Raw genomic sequence first — 16636 nt, 5'->3', positions numbered from 1 at the left:
CATATTTTGTTTGTCATAAAATTTGGTGGCTCTAGCTCTATCAAACTCTGAGCAAATAGGAATAACACGAAGTGTTACTTCCATCCCGGCTCTCCCCTATGTATGTGTGTGTGTATATTTGAATGTGTGTGGGTTTTGTGTGGGAGTGTCAATGTAGTGTGTGTGTGTGAGTCAATGTAGTGTGTGTGAATAGTACAGTGCCTTGCGAAAGTATTCGGCCCCCTTGAACTTTGCGACCTTTTGCCACATTTCAGGCTTCAAACATAAAGATATAAAACTGTATTTTTTGTGAAGAATCAACAACAAGTGGGACACAATCATGAAGTGGAACGACATTTATTGAATATTTCAAACTTTTTTAACAAATCAAAAACGGAAAAATTGGGCGTGCAAAATTATTCAGCCCCCTTAAGTTAATGCTTTGTAGCGCCACCTTTTGCTGTATGTATATAGTACATACATTGCCTATTATTTTGCCTATTTTGTTGCAATACAACCTGTAATTTAAATTGATTTTTATTTTTATTTCATGTAATGGACATGCACATATAGTCCAAATTGTTGAAGTGAAATGGAGAAAAAAAAACTTGTTTCAATTTAAAAAAAATGTAAAACCGAAAAGTGATGCGTGCACATGTTTTCACCCCCAGAGTCGTTACTTTTTTTGCTGAATTTATGACTTTTTCGATCTTCAGAATGGTAACTCGGGATATTATTGTCATCCATTCAGGAGAGTACGTATTGGTGTGTGAAAAGAGTTAGGGTAATAAGTATAGAGGGATCTGTTAGCAGATTAAGTATCTTATTAATAAAATGTAATAAAAGGAACTTTTTGTTGTTGTTGCAGTTGTACAGTACATTTCCTGTAATTTAAACATTTTGCCATGGGGTGGGGTGATGTTTTTGCAGTTTTAAAAGCTAATTTCCTGCAATTCTACACATTTTGCCATGACTTATGCCATATTAATATGATATCTTAGTGAGAGCCCCCTGGAGGTCAGGGCCCCTGGGTGTGTGTCGTTAATTCGGCCATGATTACTGCAAGTTTAGACAGCTAGCTAGACTAACTAGAATAATTTACCAATTTTTTTTTTTTTACTGACATGGGCTAATTTTAGTGACTGTCAGTGATGGAGTGGCGTATAACAAAAGGAAAACTACTGATGCACAACCAAGTTTCGAAATTGCAACCCTGTGTATTCTAACAAGTTGAGATCCTGCCTGAGTACCCCCAAAATATAACAAAATAACAAAAAAATGACAGATGTCCCGACCTCAGTGTCCTCATATGTGGCTTTGGCCCTAATGTCTAATATCTAAGAATGTTCGTCCCAGGTGTTGCGTTCAACCAATCAGGTTGCAGCAGTCTTGTTTCTCCCTGGCTTAGCCTAAGCAGGGTCGTCAACAAACGGGTGTTCCGGTTTTCAGAGGAAATGGAAGAAGAGAACCTCCCCCAACATTTTTTTTAATTCTCGTCAAGACCACAATGTGTGGGATCTAGTTTCTCTCATGCTACAGTAAGTTACCCGTGGCTGAACGTGGGGCACAATTAACACCTTTGCAGGCGGAATGAAGAATGTTTTATGTACGAACCCAAGGACGTAACTTTGCGTTGCACATTGTGGGGCCAGGTTCAATGGGTTCCGGGGTCAACACCCTCCCCAGGACTTCAGAAGATAACATTTTTTTTAATATAGGAAATTTATATGTGGTTTCTGGGGAATTTTGAATGGAAAATACATCCCAAACTTTCCAGATAACTGAAATACCAATAATTGTTGTATTACTTTAAACTGTTGGTCTAAATCTAACAGTTCAGAAAGGAACAACGCTTGGTATTTCAAGTTTCTAATACTACCAAAGTTGTCTTTGAACTCTTGAACTCTCAAGAATGAGCCCAATATAACCATTACCAATTATCACTTGTTTTAAGAAATTACACACACTCAAGATGCACAGATTGTCACTTCACAACAACTTTCTCTATTTGAAAAATATAATTTTCTATACAATTCTTATGTGCTTTTGAATTTACCATGTTAAATGTCCCTGTTCTTCTTTATTTGTTACACGTTAGCTCACAGAATTAAGGGTTTGTTAAGAATAGAGAGAGAGAGAGAGAGAGAGAGAGAGATGAGCAATTGCTCAGTTCCCCTTACACGCCTTGCGCAATTGTTTTTCCCCTTCACAATCCAAGGCCCCCGTGGACCAGTTCCGGAACATCATTTCCATTTAGAGAGACCAACTTCCTGAATAATATATCAGGATGAAATTGATGGATTGGAAATTATTTTCCCACCGTAGCTACTGACTTTATAATATGTAGTACTACTCTAGCCTAGTTGTATGATTGGATCCCCCCGCCTCCAATTATGGTTTTGGTTTGGCCCGGTGCTCAGAGGGCGAGTGTATTGCCGGCTGCATAGGATGCCTTTGGAACGACTCAATATCGCCATCTGTCGGGCTTTAGGCTACTGTCTATCCTACATCTTTGCTGATGATCCACCGCCTCTAGGATCCATATGCGTAACCGTTTCCAGACACCGGTTGACGTGATAGAATTCTCATCATTCAATATCTCATATATCAACGAACAAAAAGCCGCAGTTTCCAAATACAAGACAGAGGAAAACTTGTTGTTGCTGGTCAATAATACCAAGGACAATCACTTGAGTCGGTGAACAGCCCTCTTAATAGCTGACAGGAGTGTCTGTCTGCATCTGCATCCTTGGTGAATTCCTCCACCGTGTCGCCGCCAAGGCAGGAGACCCGCCGCTTGTCTCAACGTTGTGAGGTACTGCCGACGACACCATGAGCCAGAGGTTTACAGTGACAGCCTTTTCCAAGAGCGACATGTCAGACATCCAGGGCGAGGTGAACCAACTGTTCGAGGGAGATGAACCCACGCCGAGCTATTCAAATAAAGAGGTGTCTTTCAATACGGAGGTGGTGGTCGTGGAAGGTAGGATGCACGCTGCTACTGTATTGTATGCTACATGGTATTGCCTGGACTCTTGGTGGTTTGCTGGGTGCCACCATAGTGTCTGTGAACAGATTGTCTGTGTGTGACTTGAATTTTAAATGACCGCAGGGGCACACGGTCAACAATGTCCTATTTGCAGCCATTATTGCAATAGGGTATAAAGCCACAGGTGCATTGCGCAAAATGTCAACCTAATGGCATTTTCTATATACATATTTTTGTTTTTAAATTAATTGAAATGACAGAGAAAACAGACAAATGTTTTTTTATAGCAAATAACTGCCCCAATAACATAATTTACATGCATTATTATGGAACTGTTTGTTGCACATTAATGATTAGTTGCAATATTGTGCTTTTGGTTTAAAACTATGGTGTCTTAGAATGTTGAGTCACAGCAGCTAAGCCATGCAGCTAGACAAGCATGGTATCTTACTTGCTGAGACTCCATGAGTGTGCGTTAATCTTACTGAGATTGTCTGGGTGCATGACAGGTGGATGGTAATTCCAAGCATTGCAATGATCTCCTTCCATTACCATACAAACCCATTCCCTCAAATTGAAATGAGAAAACCCTTTGTTTTCAAATATCTGTTGATGGTAGTCAATTTTACAACATAATTTAGAACATTGTCCATTAAGGATTCTAGCAGTTCACCATTACCAGAGGCAACATGCTATAGATTACAGTTGTTTTCAGGTCCTGTACAGTTCAGTTCATATAAATTCTTTCCGAACAGACCAATATATACTTTAAGGGCTGGTTCAGGGTAAACACTAAAGATACACATAGATTGCACTTTTTCAAATTCGATTTTCAAATTCGATTTTGATTGCTCATTCATCACTTCCCAAGGGTGAATTCAATCAGATCTGCATTGCAGTATGAATGCAGTGTGTGTGTGTGTGCATACCTTTTTCCTGTACTTAATGAATCTTAACATGGTTTAGAATGGTTTTGAGTACTCTACAAGTGGTAGGTAGAATGTCCCCTACCGATTTATTCTTCCAGTTTTAATAATAAAAACCTCCTGTATCCAGGCAGTAGACAAACAAATATAGGTCTGCTTACTGCATAAAAATTATTATTGAATCATGCTGCCATTTGTGGCTCGTTTCAGGAAACTAGGCGTATGTCGCACGTCACTACTTCACAGGAGTGATGACGTGAACATAATCTTAATTTAAAAAAATTCCTTCCTGAACATGTGAACTTTCATGTGCCTTAATAATAAAATATGAATACAATTGTTAAATTACCAGCCTAGTTGGTTTAGCCACGGAAAAAGGCAGCAACCTTCCCGCTAGCCATGATTGGCTGAGATAATGAGTGGGCTGGACATGCCGAGAGATGAGTTCAGATTGGTCTGCCATGTAGAACGCTTCTGTCTATAACATGAGATGGTCAGTATGTGTAATCCTTTCAAACATAAAAAAGGATATCACGTAGTAGAACTGCATAAGTGTTGCTCTTCACTTTCTGGACGACCGAGTTTTGAAAGTGTATTAGAGTATGATAGCTAAGAAGAAGGAGGACATTCTGGTGTTTGATTGCAAATATTCAGTCAAAAATGGAACACACAAGGCTGTTGTACAAAACACCTGTCTCCGGATTACATCTTCAAACTAAGGGCAACCATGGCATCTGTGACAGAGAGGGAGAAGCGTCCGTCCATGTATACACGGGTAAGATAGTCTAGCTAGCTACATTTTCAGATATGACACATTTCTGACTATGTCAGGAAGTCATTTTCATTTCAAGTTAAAGTGGACTGTTAGCTAGCTAGCTAATGTTCATTGCTAGTTATAGCCTAATGTTAGCTAGCTAACATTGAACCTGGTTGGTTAGCTACCTGCCGATTCATGCAGGGTAGTAACATTATGAGTTGGGATTATGGTTAATGCTTTAGCTAGCTAGCTACATGTCTAAACAAAAGACTACACTATGGAAGTAACTATTTCAATAGAATGTTTATGATGTCACTGTGACAACTGCCTAGAAGGCCAGCATCCCGAAGTCGTCTCTTCATGGTTGACGTTGAGACTGGTGTTTTGTGGGTACTATTTAATGAAGCTGCCAGTTGAGGACTTGTGAGGCATCTGTTTCTCAAACGAGACACTCTAATGTACTTGTCCTCTTGCTCAGTTGTGCACCGGGGCCTCCCACTCCTCTTTCTATTATGGTTAGAGCCAGTTTGCTCTGTTTTGTGAAGGGAGAAGTACACAAGGTGGTACGAGATCTTTTGTTTCTTGGCAATTTTTCGCATGGAATAGCCTTACCTTCTCAGAACAAGAATATACTGACGAGTTTCAGAAGAAAGGTCTTTGTTTTTGGCCATTTTGAGCCTGTAATCAAACCCACAAACGCTGATGCCCAGATACTGAACTAGTCTAAAGTATGCTAGTTTATTGCTTCTTTAATCAAGACAACAGCTTTCAGCTGTGCTAATTTTCTAATGATCAATTAGCATTTTAAAATTATAAACTTGGATGAACTAATACAACGTGCCATTGGAACACAGGAGTGATTGTTGCTGATAATGGGCCTATGTATGCCAATGTAGATATTCCATAAAAAATCTGCTGTTTCCAGCTACAATAGTCATTTACAACATTAACAATGTATACACTGTATTTTTGATCAATTTGATGTTATTTTAATTGACAAAAAAATGCGCTTTTCTTTAAACAACAAGGACATTTCTAAGTGACTCCAAACTTTTGAACGGTAGTGTATTTAATCCATTTTGAAATCAGGTTGTAACACAACAAAATGTGGAATAAGTCAAGGGGTATGAATACTTTCGGAAGGCACTGTATATCCCCTACTATGTAACCTTAGTATGCAAAATGCCTTCTCAATACGTCTCATTTTTCACTTTGATACACACGGCAGTATTTATTTTGCAATCTCTCTCTTGTCCAGCGCCTGCACTCGCTTAGTCCTCATGAAGCGCGGCAGGTTCACAGTAGGGGTGTCACGAGTAATCGGACAAAACAAGTATCGTAACATGTATGGGCAATTTTCTGGATACGAGTATGTTTTGTAATTATCCATGATCAGAAAAAAAAGTTCTTTTCGGGTGGGGAGAGGCGAAGGTCGAGAGCCGTGCATCCTCTGAAACACAACCCAATCAAGCCTCACTGCTTCTTGACACAATGTCCACTTAACCCGGAAGCCAGCCGCACTAATGCGGCGAGTCAATAAGGCGAGATAGGACAAAGACATCCCTGCCGACCAAATCTCTCCCCTAACCTGACGATGCTGGGCCAATTGTGCGCTGCCCCATGGGTCTCCCGGTCACGGCCGGCTGCGACAGATGATCCTGCTTCTCCGATTGGATAAAGTGAAGCTGTATTTCTCCTTCCAGTCTCTTCATAATTTCATCCAACCACTTTTCCTTGCATGTTTTGGGACTAATGATTTAGATTGCTGGTGCCTGCAACTATGATAAATCATGCAGCGAGGATGTTTGCTATCAAGCTACACTATATACACAAAAGTATGTGAATGACCCTTCAAATGAGTGGATTCGGCAACTTCAGCCACACGGGTTGCTGACAGGTGTATAAAATCGAGCACACAGCCATGCAATCTCCATAGAAAATTGGCAGTAGAATGGCCTTACTGAAGAGCTCAGTGACTTTCAATGTGGCACCGTCACAGGATGCCACCTTTCCAGCAAGTTAGTTTGTCAAATAGAAACCTCTCGGAGCAACAACGGCTTAGCTGCAAAGTGGTAGGCCACACAGGCTCACAGAATGGGACAGCGTAGAGTGTAAAAATTGTCTGTCCTCTGTTGCAAAACTCACTACAAAGTTCCAAACTGTCTCTGGAAGCAATGTCAGCACAAGAACCGTTCGTTGGGAGCTTCTTGAAATGGGTTTCCATGGCCGAGCAGGCGCACACAAGCATAAGATCACCATGTGCAATGTCAAGTGTCGGACGGAGTGGTGTAAAGCTCGCCGCCATTGGACTCTGGAGCTGTGGAAACGTGCTCTCTGGAGTAATGAATCACACTTCACTAGCTGGCAGACAGACGGACGAATCTGGGTTTGGCGGATGCCAGGCGAATGCTACCTGCCCAAATGCAGTGTCAATTGTAAAGTTTGGTGGAGGAGTAATAATGGTCTGGAGATGTTTTTCATGGTTCGGGCTAGGCCTCTTAGTTCTAGTGAAGGGAAATCTTAATGCTGAGTGACAGCAAACTGACCTCTGAAAGTTTTTCCGATCACGAGTATCATCCGATCCGACTATTAACTGTCAATTACGGATACGATTACAAATACGTGTATGGCCATGTTGGCACCCCCCTAGTTCACAGCCTTATGGAGGCTCTTGTCTCAAAGCAACGATAACATGGTTACCATAGCAACATCACATTTTCATTCTCATATTTCATTACAAATTGTTTTGCAGCGAAGAGAAAATCACTTAAGATAAAGCAAGTGATAAGCTGTATGAAGCCAAGCTTTCTTTCACATTTAAATAGATTTTGATCCATTACTTGTCTGGTAATCAGTTTAATGCCTTTTAAACAACATTTCAGTAAGAATAATATCCCCCTCTGAGTGAGCTCCAAGGTCTGTTCCACGCTTACCCTCGTATGTATGTCCAATCACAGATGAATAGTATTAAGTAGATGACGATTCTGTACTACACATCAATTTAAAAAATGTATATCTTTCTCCTCACTGTTAAACCATTTGTAATGCAATATGAGAATGATAAGGTGCTGTAGCCATGGTAACCGTGTTATCGTTGATCCCGAGACAAGAGCATCCATAAGGCTGTGAACCAACAGTGTCTCCTGGCTGACGACTAAGGGAGTCCCTCTATGAAGAGGTTCCTCATTTACAGAGGAAAATTAAAAGATGGCAAGATTAGATCCTACTTGAAATGCAGGCTCTGGCCAAGCGAGTGATTGATAAACACGGCAGTATTTATTTTGCAAATTGAAAGCTGAGAAGGCATTTTGCATTCTAATTTGACATAGTAGGGGATATACAGTGCTTTCAGAAAGTATTCATACCCATTGACCATTGACTTATTCCACATTTTGTTGCGTTATAGCCTGAATTCAAAATGGATACAATTTTTTCTCTCATCCCTCTACACATAATGGCAAAGTGAAAATATTCTGTAATTTCTAAACAGTTCACCTGATATGGATAAAAATACCCTCAGATTAAAGCTGTCAGTCTTTACTTTAACTTCATAGTATTTGTATCTTTTCAAATCCAAAGGGCTGGAGTACAGAGCCAAAACAACAAAATGTGTCACTGTCCCAATAGTTTTGGCGCTCACCATGGTGTTTTAGTGTGTAACAGTCAAAGTTTGAGATACTTCATCTTTCCAAAAACAGTGTATGTACAGTTGAAGTCGGAAGTTTGCATACACCTTAGCCATACACATTTAAACTAAGTTTTCACAATTCCTGACATTTAATCCTAGTAAAAATTCCCTGTCTTAGGTCTGTTAGGATCACCACTTTATTTTAAGAATGTGAAATAATAGTATTATTATTACTATCAGAATAATAGTAGAGAGAATGATTTATTTAAGCTTTTATTTCTTTCACCACATTCCCAGTGGGTCAGAAGTTTACATACACTCAATTAGTATTTGGTCATTTTTCCCTTAAATTGCGACCAAGCTTTAACTTCCTGACTGATGTCTTGAGATGTTGCTTCAATAGATCCACATAATTTTCCTCCCTCATGATGCCACCTATTTTGTGAAGTGCACCAGTTCCTCCCGCAGCAAAGCACCCCAACAAAATGATACTGAGTTCTATTTGTGTTTCATCAGACCAGATGACATTTCTCCAAAAAGTACAATATTTTCCCCATGTGCAGTTGCAAACCGTAGTCTGGCTTTTTTATGTTGGGTTTAGAGCAGTGTCTTCTTCCTTGCCGAGCGGCCTTTCAGGTTACGTTGATATAGGACTCGTTTTACTGTGAATATAGATACTTATGTGCCTGTTTCCTCCAGCATTTTCACAAGGTCCTTTGCTGTTGTTCTCTGATTGATTTGCACTTTTCGTACCAAAGTACGTTCATCTCTAGGAGACAGAGCGCGTCTCCTTCCTGAGTGGTATGATGGCTGCGTGGTCCCATGGTGTTTATACTTGCTTACTATTGTTTGTTTGTACAGATGAACTTGGTATCTTCAGGCATTTGGAAATTGCTTCCAAGGATGAACCAGACTTGTGGAATTTTTTTTCTGAGTTCTTGGCTGATTTCTTTTGATTTTCCAAAGATGTCAAGCAAAGAGGAACGGAGTATGAAGTTAGGGCTTGAAATACATCCACAGGTACACCTCCAATTGACTCAAACGATGCAAATTAGCCTATCAGAAGCTTCTAAAGCCATGACATCATTTTCTGGAATTTGCCAAGCTGTTTAAAGGCACGGTCAACTTAGTGTATGTAAACTTCTGACCCACTGGAATTGTGATACAGTGAATTGTAAATAAAATAATCTGTCTGTAAACAATTGTTGGAAAAATGACAAGTATTATGCACAAAGTAGATGTCCTAACCGACTTGCCAAAACTATAGTTTGTTAACAATACATTTGTGGAGTGGTTTAAAAACGAGTTTTAATGACTCAAACCTAAGTGTATATAAACTTCTGACTTCAACTGTCTGTGAATAACAGCAAATGTTGAATGATGAAAGCACTCTTTTTGTTTAGATGAGAAAATAGTGAAATAACATTGATCAAGTGGAGGTGTCCCACAATAAGTCTTGGCCTTTGCATCAATTAAATTGGTGATTTCAAGCATATATAAAAATTGCTCAGCCATTATCTGGTTCCAAAAATTCTAGCATGCTTGTCTAATTTCAATTTGTGACAAAATAAGCAATGTATAGTTTAGAGTCATTGTACAATCTAAACTGCTGTGGAATATCTTTCCATAACCAAAAATATAACATTTTAAGTTGTTTGAAACTGGTTTAGAAAACCAAAGTAATGATGCAAAAGCATAACTTATGGACGGGAATCATAGAAATAGTGCACTTAGAACGGATCTACCAAATGATCAGACTTGGTTTCAATGAGACTGACAGATAACTAATGTTTCTATGTGAAGTTGGGCAGGTCATCCACAAAGCTACATACTGGACCTGTAGCCCTTTACACTTTTACCCGTATACAGGTTGAAAATGGCAGATTGGAATGCAGTGGCTGTTCTGTAAGACACTATAAATTACATCAGAGCTCAGGCTCTGCACTTCACAGCCAATGATGTATGTAATCCCTGGATTGCTGATGCTATGTATTGGCCATTTAGAGGCTTTGAAGTCACTATTCGGCCATATTGGCACTCCCAGTAGAAGCAATTCTCCATTGGAATTCATGGTATTCTGCAGTATTTCAATTAAATGTTTAATTACATGTATTTAAGTATGTTTCTGTTGTCGTGGGGACATTATCATTAGTAATCTCAACAACAACAAAAATACTTTAAGGAAAATGTTTCAAATTTTGTTATTTTTATGTTAAGATCACAAAATGTAATTTAAAAGTATTAAGGTGTCTAATATAATAAATGAGGCAATACGAATATGACCAATAACACATTTATATACCTTCTAAAATATTTTCTACAATGGTGGGGGAATGCCAAGTTGGAGGCACGGTGTCTTTTAACACAGTGCCCTATATCAGTAATCTAGTGTACAGTATATGGGTCTTTCTAGAAATAAATGGGCCAAATTGTGAAATCAAGGTCAACATTTAAAAATGGTTTGATATACATTTAAATATGATTTTCTTTGCAGCTTCACATGTGTAGTTACAGGAATAAGAGTATAGATAGACACAATGAGACCATAACTCATAGCTACAACAAAACATCTACATCTCATTCAAAATGTCACATGAAACATGGACACTTCATGTTTCTTTGTCTTGCCTAGTAGCCAGGTCTGTTTGTGCTTTAGTCGACCTCACTATCCTTTGTAGCCATGCTAAACCTTCCAACAGCATTTTATATTTTTTAATAGTTGATATAATCATTTTATACAATGGGTTCTGTCAACAAAATCATTGACAATAATAATAACCAATAATGAAATCATTATTATTAGTGAACTCTTCAAGCAGTGTATATTTAGGCAGCCCTCCACACCTCTCTCATTCAGAGGGGTTGGGTTAAATGCAAAAGACATATTTCAGTTGAATGCATTCAGTTGTACAACTGACTATGTAGCTCCCTTTCCCTTTATGTGTGAACCAGACATCACATTCCTTCTTCTCTGTCCTTTTTTCTCTACTCCTTGCCGCTCGTTGAAAGTGCATTGAAGCCCGATGGGAGGAAACTTCTCTCCTCTCCCCCAATGTGCTTTGAGAGAGAGGTGAGGAATGGAGGAAACAAGGCGAGCATCCTTTCAATTGCATTTCCTTCATTCCTCACATCCTCTCTCCTCGCTGCATCCTCAAAACCCATTGAATTAGAAGGTGAGAGAAGAGGGACCTCTGATATTCTCATCCAATGGGTTTTGAGAAGGAGAGGGGATGCAATGAATCAAGGATTGCATTGCATGCAATTGAGGACAGAGGAAGCAAGTATTTGACAGCTACAAAACAAAAATGTCAGTGCCAGAGAGGGCTGTGGTGGTCACAAAATTTTGTCAGCTGGTGATTGTCAAGCAAATAACTACCGGGCTCACGGTAATTGAACGTCAATTAACATAAACACATTTAGCACCTCCTGGCTTCCACACGTAGCCTACAAGCCTCTGAAGCAGACCTTTGGAACACCTACATTTAAAAAAGTCTAATAAATCCATATAATGTGGCCTAAATCTTCACAATAAATCCATAATTTATTTTAGACAGGTCTAAAGAATAAAAAACATGAGCTGGCGCACACCAATAAAAAAAATTGTGTGTGGAGGTGCTGACTAACTAAACTATAAAAATAAAAGAGTCGCACACTCCTTATATAAAGTAATTTATTGGGTAAATCACCAACGTTTCAGCATCACTGTGCCTTCATCGGCTAGACCTGATAGACAGGTCTAAAGAAACATGAAGTCTATTTCAGAAGAACAGAACAGCAAACTGTGAGTTGTCCTGAGTTGTTATGTCTTCATCTGGCTATACCAAATGTGTAGCTGTGGGCTACACTAGTTCATTTAGCAGACAAGATTTGCTTAGAATTCCGTAGCATCATTTTGTATTATTTTATAGTATGAAGAAAACAATTGAACAAAGCTGAATAAAATACAAATAATATTTTCTCCAAATAATTTGAGGGAGTGTACACATGCGGCTATTCTGTTGTGAGCAGCTAACAAATAAATAGGCAGTCCTATATATGTTTAATTTACAGTTATTAATGTAACTTTAGTTGTTCTACAAACGTTGGGTTATATGTTTGAATTTTTTAATACATTGTACATTTGTAAATTTGAAAAAAGTTGCATGAAAGGCATGAGCTCTGCTCAGTTTTTTTGCTCAGGCTGTACACACTTCATCAGTCTCTCATTCACAATTTGACAAGCACTTGATAATAACTTGAATTTCCTGGCGGCATCCCTTTTGTGTGGCCGTAATGCCCTTAAAAAAATCCATGCCTTTTGTGGCCAGTGGCCGTTGTGCCCTTGGGCTGAAGCACCTCTCACTCACATGGCTCTCCATCACGTGATCGGGTCTTTTTCACAGGCTACAAGTTTTTTTTCACCTTTATTCAACCAGGAAACCCAGTTGCGAACAAGTTATCATTTACAGCTGCAACCTGGCCAAAATAAAGCACAGCAGTGAAACAAAAACAACAACACAGAGTTACACATGGGATAAACAAATGTAGAGTCAATAACACAATAGAAAAATCCGTATACAGTGTGTGAAAATGAAGTAAGGAGGTAAGGCAATAAGTAGGCCATAGTGGCGAAGTAATTACAATTTAGCAATTTACACTGGAGGGATATATGTGCAGATGAGGATGTGCAAGTAGAAATACTGGTGTACAAAAGAGCAGAAAAACAAATAAGGGGACGAGGTAGGTAGTTGGTTGGATGGATGGGCTATTTATAGATAGGCTGTGTACAGCTGCAGCGATCAGTAAGCTGTTCTGACACGCTTAAAGTTAGTGAGGAGATATAAATCTCCAACTTCAGTGATTTTTTGCAATTCATTCCAGTAATTGGCAGCAGAGAACTGGAAGGAAAGGCGGCCAAAGGAAGAATTGGGCTTTGGGGGTGACCAGTGAGATATTCCTGCTGGAGCGTGTGTTACGGGTGGGAGTTGCTATGGTGACCAGTGAGCTAAGATAAGGCAGAGCTTTACCTAGCAAAGACTTATAGATAACCTGGAGCCAGTGGGTTTGGCGATGAATATGTAGCGAGGACCAGCCAACAAGAGCATCCTTGTCACAGTGATTGGTAGTATATGGGGCTTTGGTGACAAAACGAATGGCACTGTGATAGACTGCATACAATTTCCTGAGTAGAGTATAGGAGGCTATTTTGTAAATCGCCAAAATCAGGGCTTGGTAGGATAGTCAGTTTTACGAGGGTATGTTTGGCAGCATGAGTGAAGGAGGCTTTGTTGCGAAATAGAAAGCCGATTCTAGATTAAATTTTGAATTGGAGATGCTTAATGTGAGTCTGGAAGGAGAATTTACAGTCTAGCCAGACAACTAGGTATTTATAGTTGTCCACATATTCTAAGTCGGAACCGTCCAGAGTAGTGATGCTAGTCGGCCTGGCGGTTGCGGGCAGCAATCGGTTGAAGAGCATGCATTTAATTTTTCTTGCATTTAAGAGCAGTTGGAGGCCAGGGAAGGAGTGTTGTATGATGTTGAAGCTCGTTTGGAGGTTTGTTAACACAGTGTCCAAAGAAGGGCCAGATGTAAACAGAAGGGTGTCGTCTGCATTGAGGTGGATCAAAGAATCACCCGCATCTAGAGCAACATCATTGATATATACAGTGAAAAGAGTCGGCCCGAGAATTGAACCCTGTAGCACCCCCATAGAGACTGCCATAGGTCCGGACAACAGGCCCTCCGATTTGACACACTGAACTCTAACTGTAGTTAGGGAACCAGGCGAGTCATTAGAGAAACCAAGGCTGTTGAGTCTGCCGATAAGAATACTGTGATTGACAGAGTCGAAAGCCTTGACCAGGTCAATGAAGACGGCTGCACAGTATTGTCTTTTATCGATGGCGGTTATGATATCGTTTAGGACCTTGAGCACTGCTGAGGTGCACCCGTGACCAGATCGGAAACCAGATTGCATAGCGGGGAAGGTACGGTGGGATTCAAAATGGTTGGTGTTCTGTTGCTGCGGGGGGTGCAGAGCTGTTGGCCGGGGTTGGGGTAGCCCGGTTGAACGCATGGCCAGACGTAGAGAAGTGAGAAGTGCTTATTGAAATTCTGGATTATCGTGGAGCCTACTGCTAAGTGAAGACCGACACATCAGGGACGCAACTGTGCATGTCCTTATCCAATTATCCGAGGCGCATATTGAAAATGTTGGAACAACTGTCCACATTTACTTTTTGTCAGCCAACAAGATGAGTAGTTCTAACGAACAGCAAAAGAACTAGCCTATGTCAATCTACTCTCCCCATAGTACAAAAGTTGACCTTTTGCGAGAAATAAATATTCCAAACATAGTCTGGGACAGTTGTGCATCAAAAACCTTTTTAAATAACGAATTGAGGACAATTTTCGCGTTGTTCATTTTCAAGCCATCCAGGTAGGCTGTAAAGAGAAGCAATGTGCTTGATATTAGGAATGTTGAGAAATAAATATAGTAGGCCTAGCATATAGATAGCTGATGGGACCCTCCTCTTTTTAATAGAGGCCATTACTCTGTTTTTTCATGCAATTGCATAAGCAATAAAATGTTTGAGCAACATTTCATTGTCATGTGGTTAATCAAAATTCTATCCAAATCTAAATGAAAATTATACAAACCTAAAAAGTAACTTCTATTGCCATTGCCAACTAAAATAGTAAAAATAGCCTACTTATAACCCACAAATAAAAACATTGCAGCCTGCTTGTAGAAAAGATCCTCATAAAAAAAATCTTATAAATCACATTGGCTATACATGGCCGGTCTGCAACAAACTTGAAACATTGTATCAACTATTAACTTGGGTCAGGCAAATTTGCAACATTGTATAAAATATTCTGGGCCATCAGGGTTTCCAGCTCCAGTGAGCTCGGTACAGATACAGCTGTAGTTATTTGCACAAAGGACAAGAAGCAGTGCTGGACTTGGGCAGGAGTTCACCGTAGCTGAGAACCAGCACCTCCCATTTTCTACTGTTTGAGCTCCTGTTCCTCTTATACAATATTAGCTCAAAAGTATTGTGGAGCTCCTGCACCTAAATATAACTTCTTATGGCCAGCGGAACCCTTCGATAACATTCCGCTGAAAAGGCAGCGTGCGAAATTCCCAAATATTTTTTAGAAATATGTAACTTTCATACATTCACAAGTGCAATACACAATATTAAAGCTTAATTTCTTGTTAATCTACCCATCATGTCCGATTCCAAACAGGCTTTACAGCAAAAGCACAACATATGATTATGTTAGGTCAGAGCCTAGTCACAAAAACACATACATCCATTTTCCAGCCAAAGAGAGGAGTCACAAAAAGCAGAAATAGAGATAAAATGATTCACTAATCTTCATCAGATGGCACTCATAGGACTTCATGTTACACAATACATGTATGTTTTGTTCGATATAGTTCATACTTATATCCAAAAATCTCAGTTTACATTGGCGCGTTATTGTTCAATAATGTTGTGCCTCGAAAACATCCAGCGAATTTGCAGAGAGCCACATCGATTTACAGAAATTGTCATCATAAACTTTAATATAAGATACAAGTGTTATGCACAGAATTAGAGATATTCTTCTCCTTAATGCAACCGCTGTGTCAGATTTTATTTTATTAATTATGGGAAAAGCAAACCATGCAATAATCTGAGTACAGCGCTCAGACAACAAAACAAGCCATGCAGATATCCGCCATGTTGGAGTCAACAGAAGTCAGAAATAGCGTTATAAATATTCACTTACCTTTGATGATCTTCATCAGAATGCACTCCCAGGAATCCCAGTTCCACAATAAATGTTTGATTTGTTCGATAATCATTGATGTCCAAATAATTTATTTATGTCCAAATACCTCCTTTTTTTAGCACGTTCAGTTCACAAATATAAACTCACGACGCGCGGGCAAGTCCAGGCGAAAGTTCAGAAGAAAAGTCATGTTACAGTTCGTAGAAACATGTCAAACGATGTATAGAATCAATCTTTAGGATGTTTTTAACATAAATCTTCATTAATGTTCCAACTGTTGAATTCCTTTGTCTGTATAAATGCAATGGAACGCAAGCTAACTCTCACGTGAGCGCTCGTGATCAGCTCATGCCACTCTGGCAGACCTCTGACTCATTCAGCTCCCATTCCCCCCTCCTTCACAGTAGAAGCATCAAACAAGGTTCTAAAGACTGTTGAGATCTAGTGGAAGCCTTAGGAAGTACAATATTACCCCATAGATACTGTATATTGGATAGGCAATGAGTTGAAAAACTACAAACCTCAGATTTTCCACTTCCTGGTTGGATTTTTCTCAGGTTTTCACCAGCCATATGAGTTATGTTATACTC

At 39.6% G+C, this 16636-nt stretch overlaps 1 protein-coding gene across 2 annotated transcripts in view; it reads left to right on the top strand.

The window, feature by feature from the left end:
* The first annotated feature begins 2495 nt into the window (after nt 1-2495).
* Nucleotides 2496-16636, top strand: part of LOC124003767 (solute carrier family 12 member 5-like) — a 328893-nt gene continuing 314752 nt past the window's right edge. The window contains exon 1 of one of the 2 annotated variants that reach the window (XM_046312326.1): nt 2496-2962. In XM_046312326.1, the coding sequence (XP_046168282.1) occupies nt 2812-2962 (151 nt within the window). In that variant the 5' untranslated portion in view covers nt 2496-2811. The remainder of the gene's footprint in view (nt 2963-16636) is intronic. The other variant, XM_046312327.1, reaches the window with a different exon arrangement.

Source organism: Oncorhynchus gorbuscha, linkage group LG18 (genome assembly GCF_021184085.1).
Source record: "Oncorhynchus gorbuscha isolate QuinsamMale2020 ecotype Even-year linkage group LG18, OgorEven_v1.0, whole genome shotgun sequence".
Lineage (NCBI taxonomy): Eukaryota > Metazoa > Chordata > Actinopteri > Salmoniformes > Salmonidae > Oncorhynchus > Oncorhynchus gorbuscha.
This window is presented reverse-complemented; position numbering and strand designations above follow the sequence as displayed.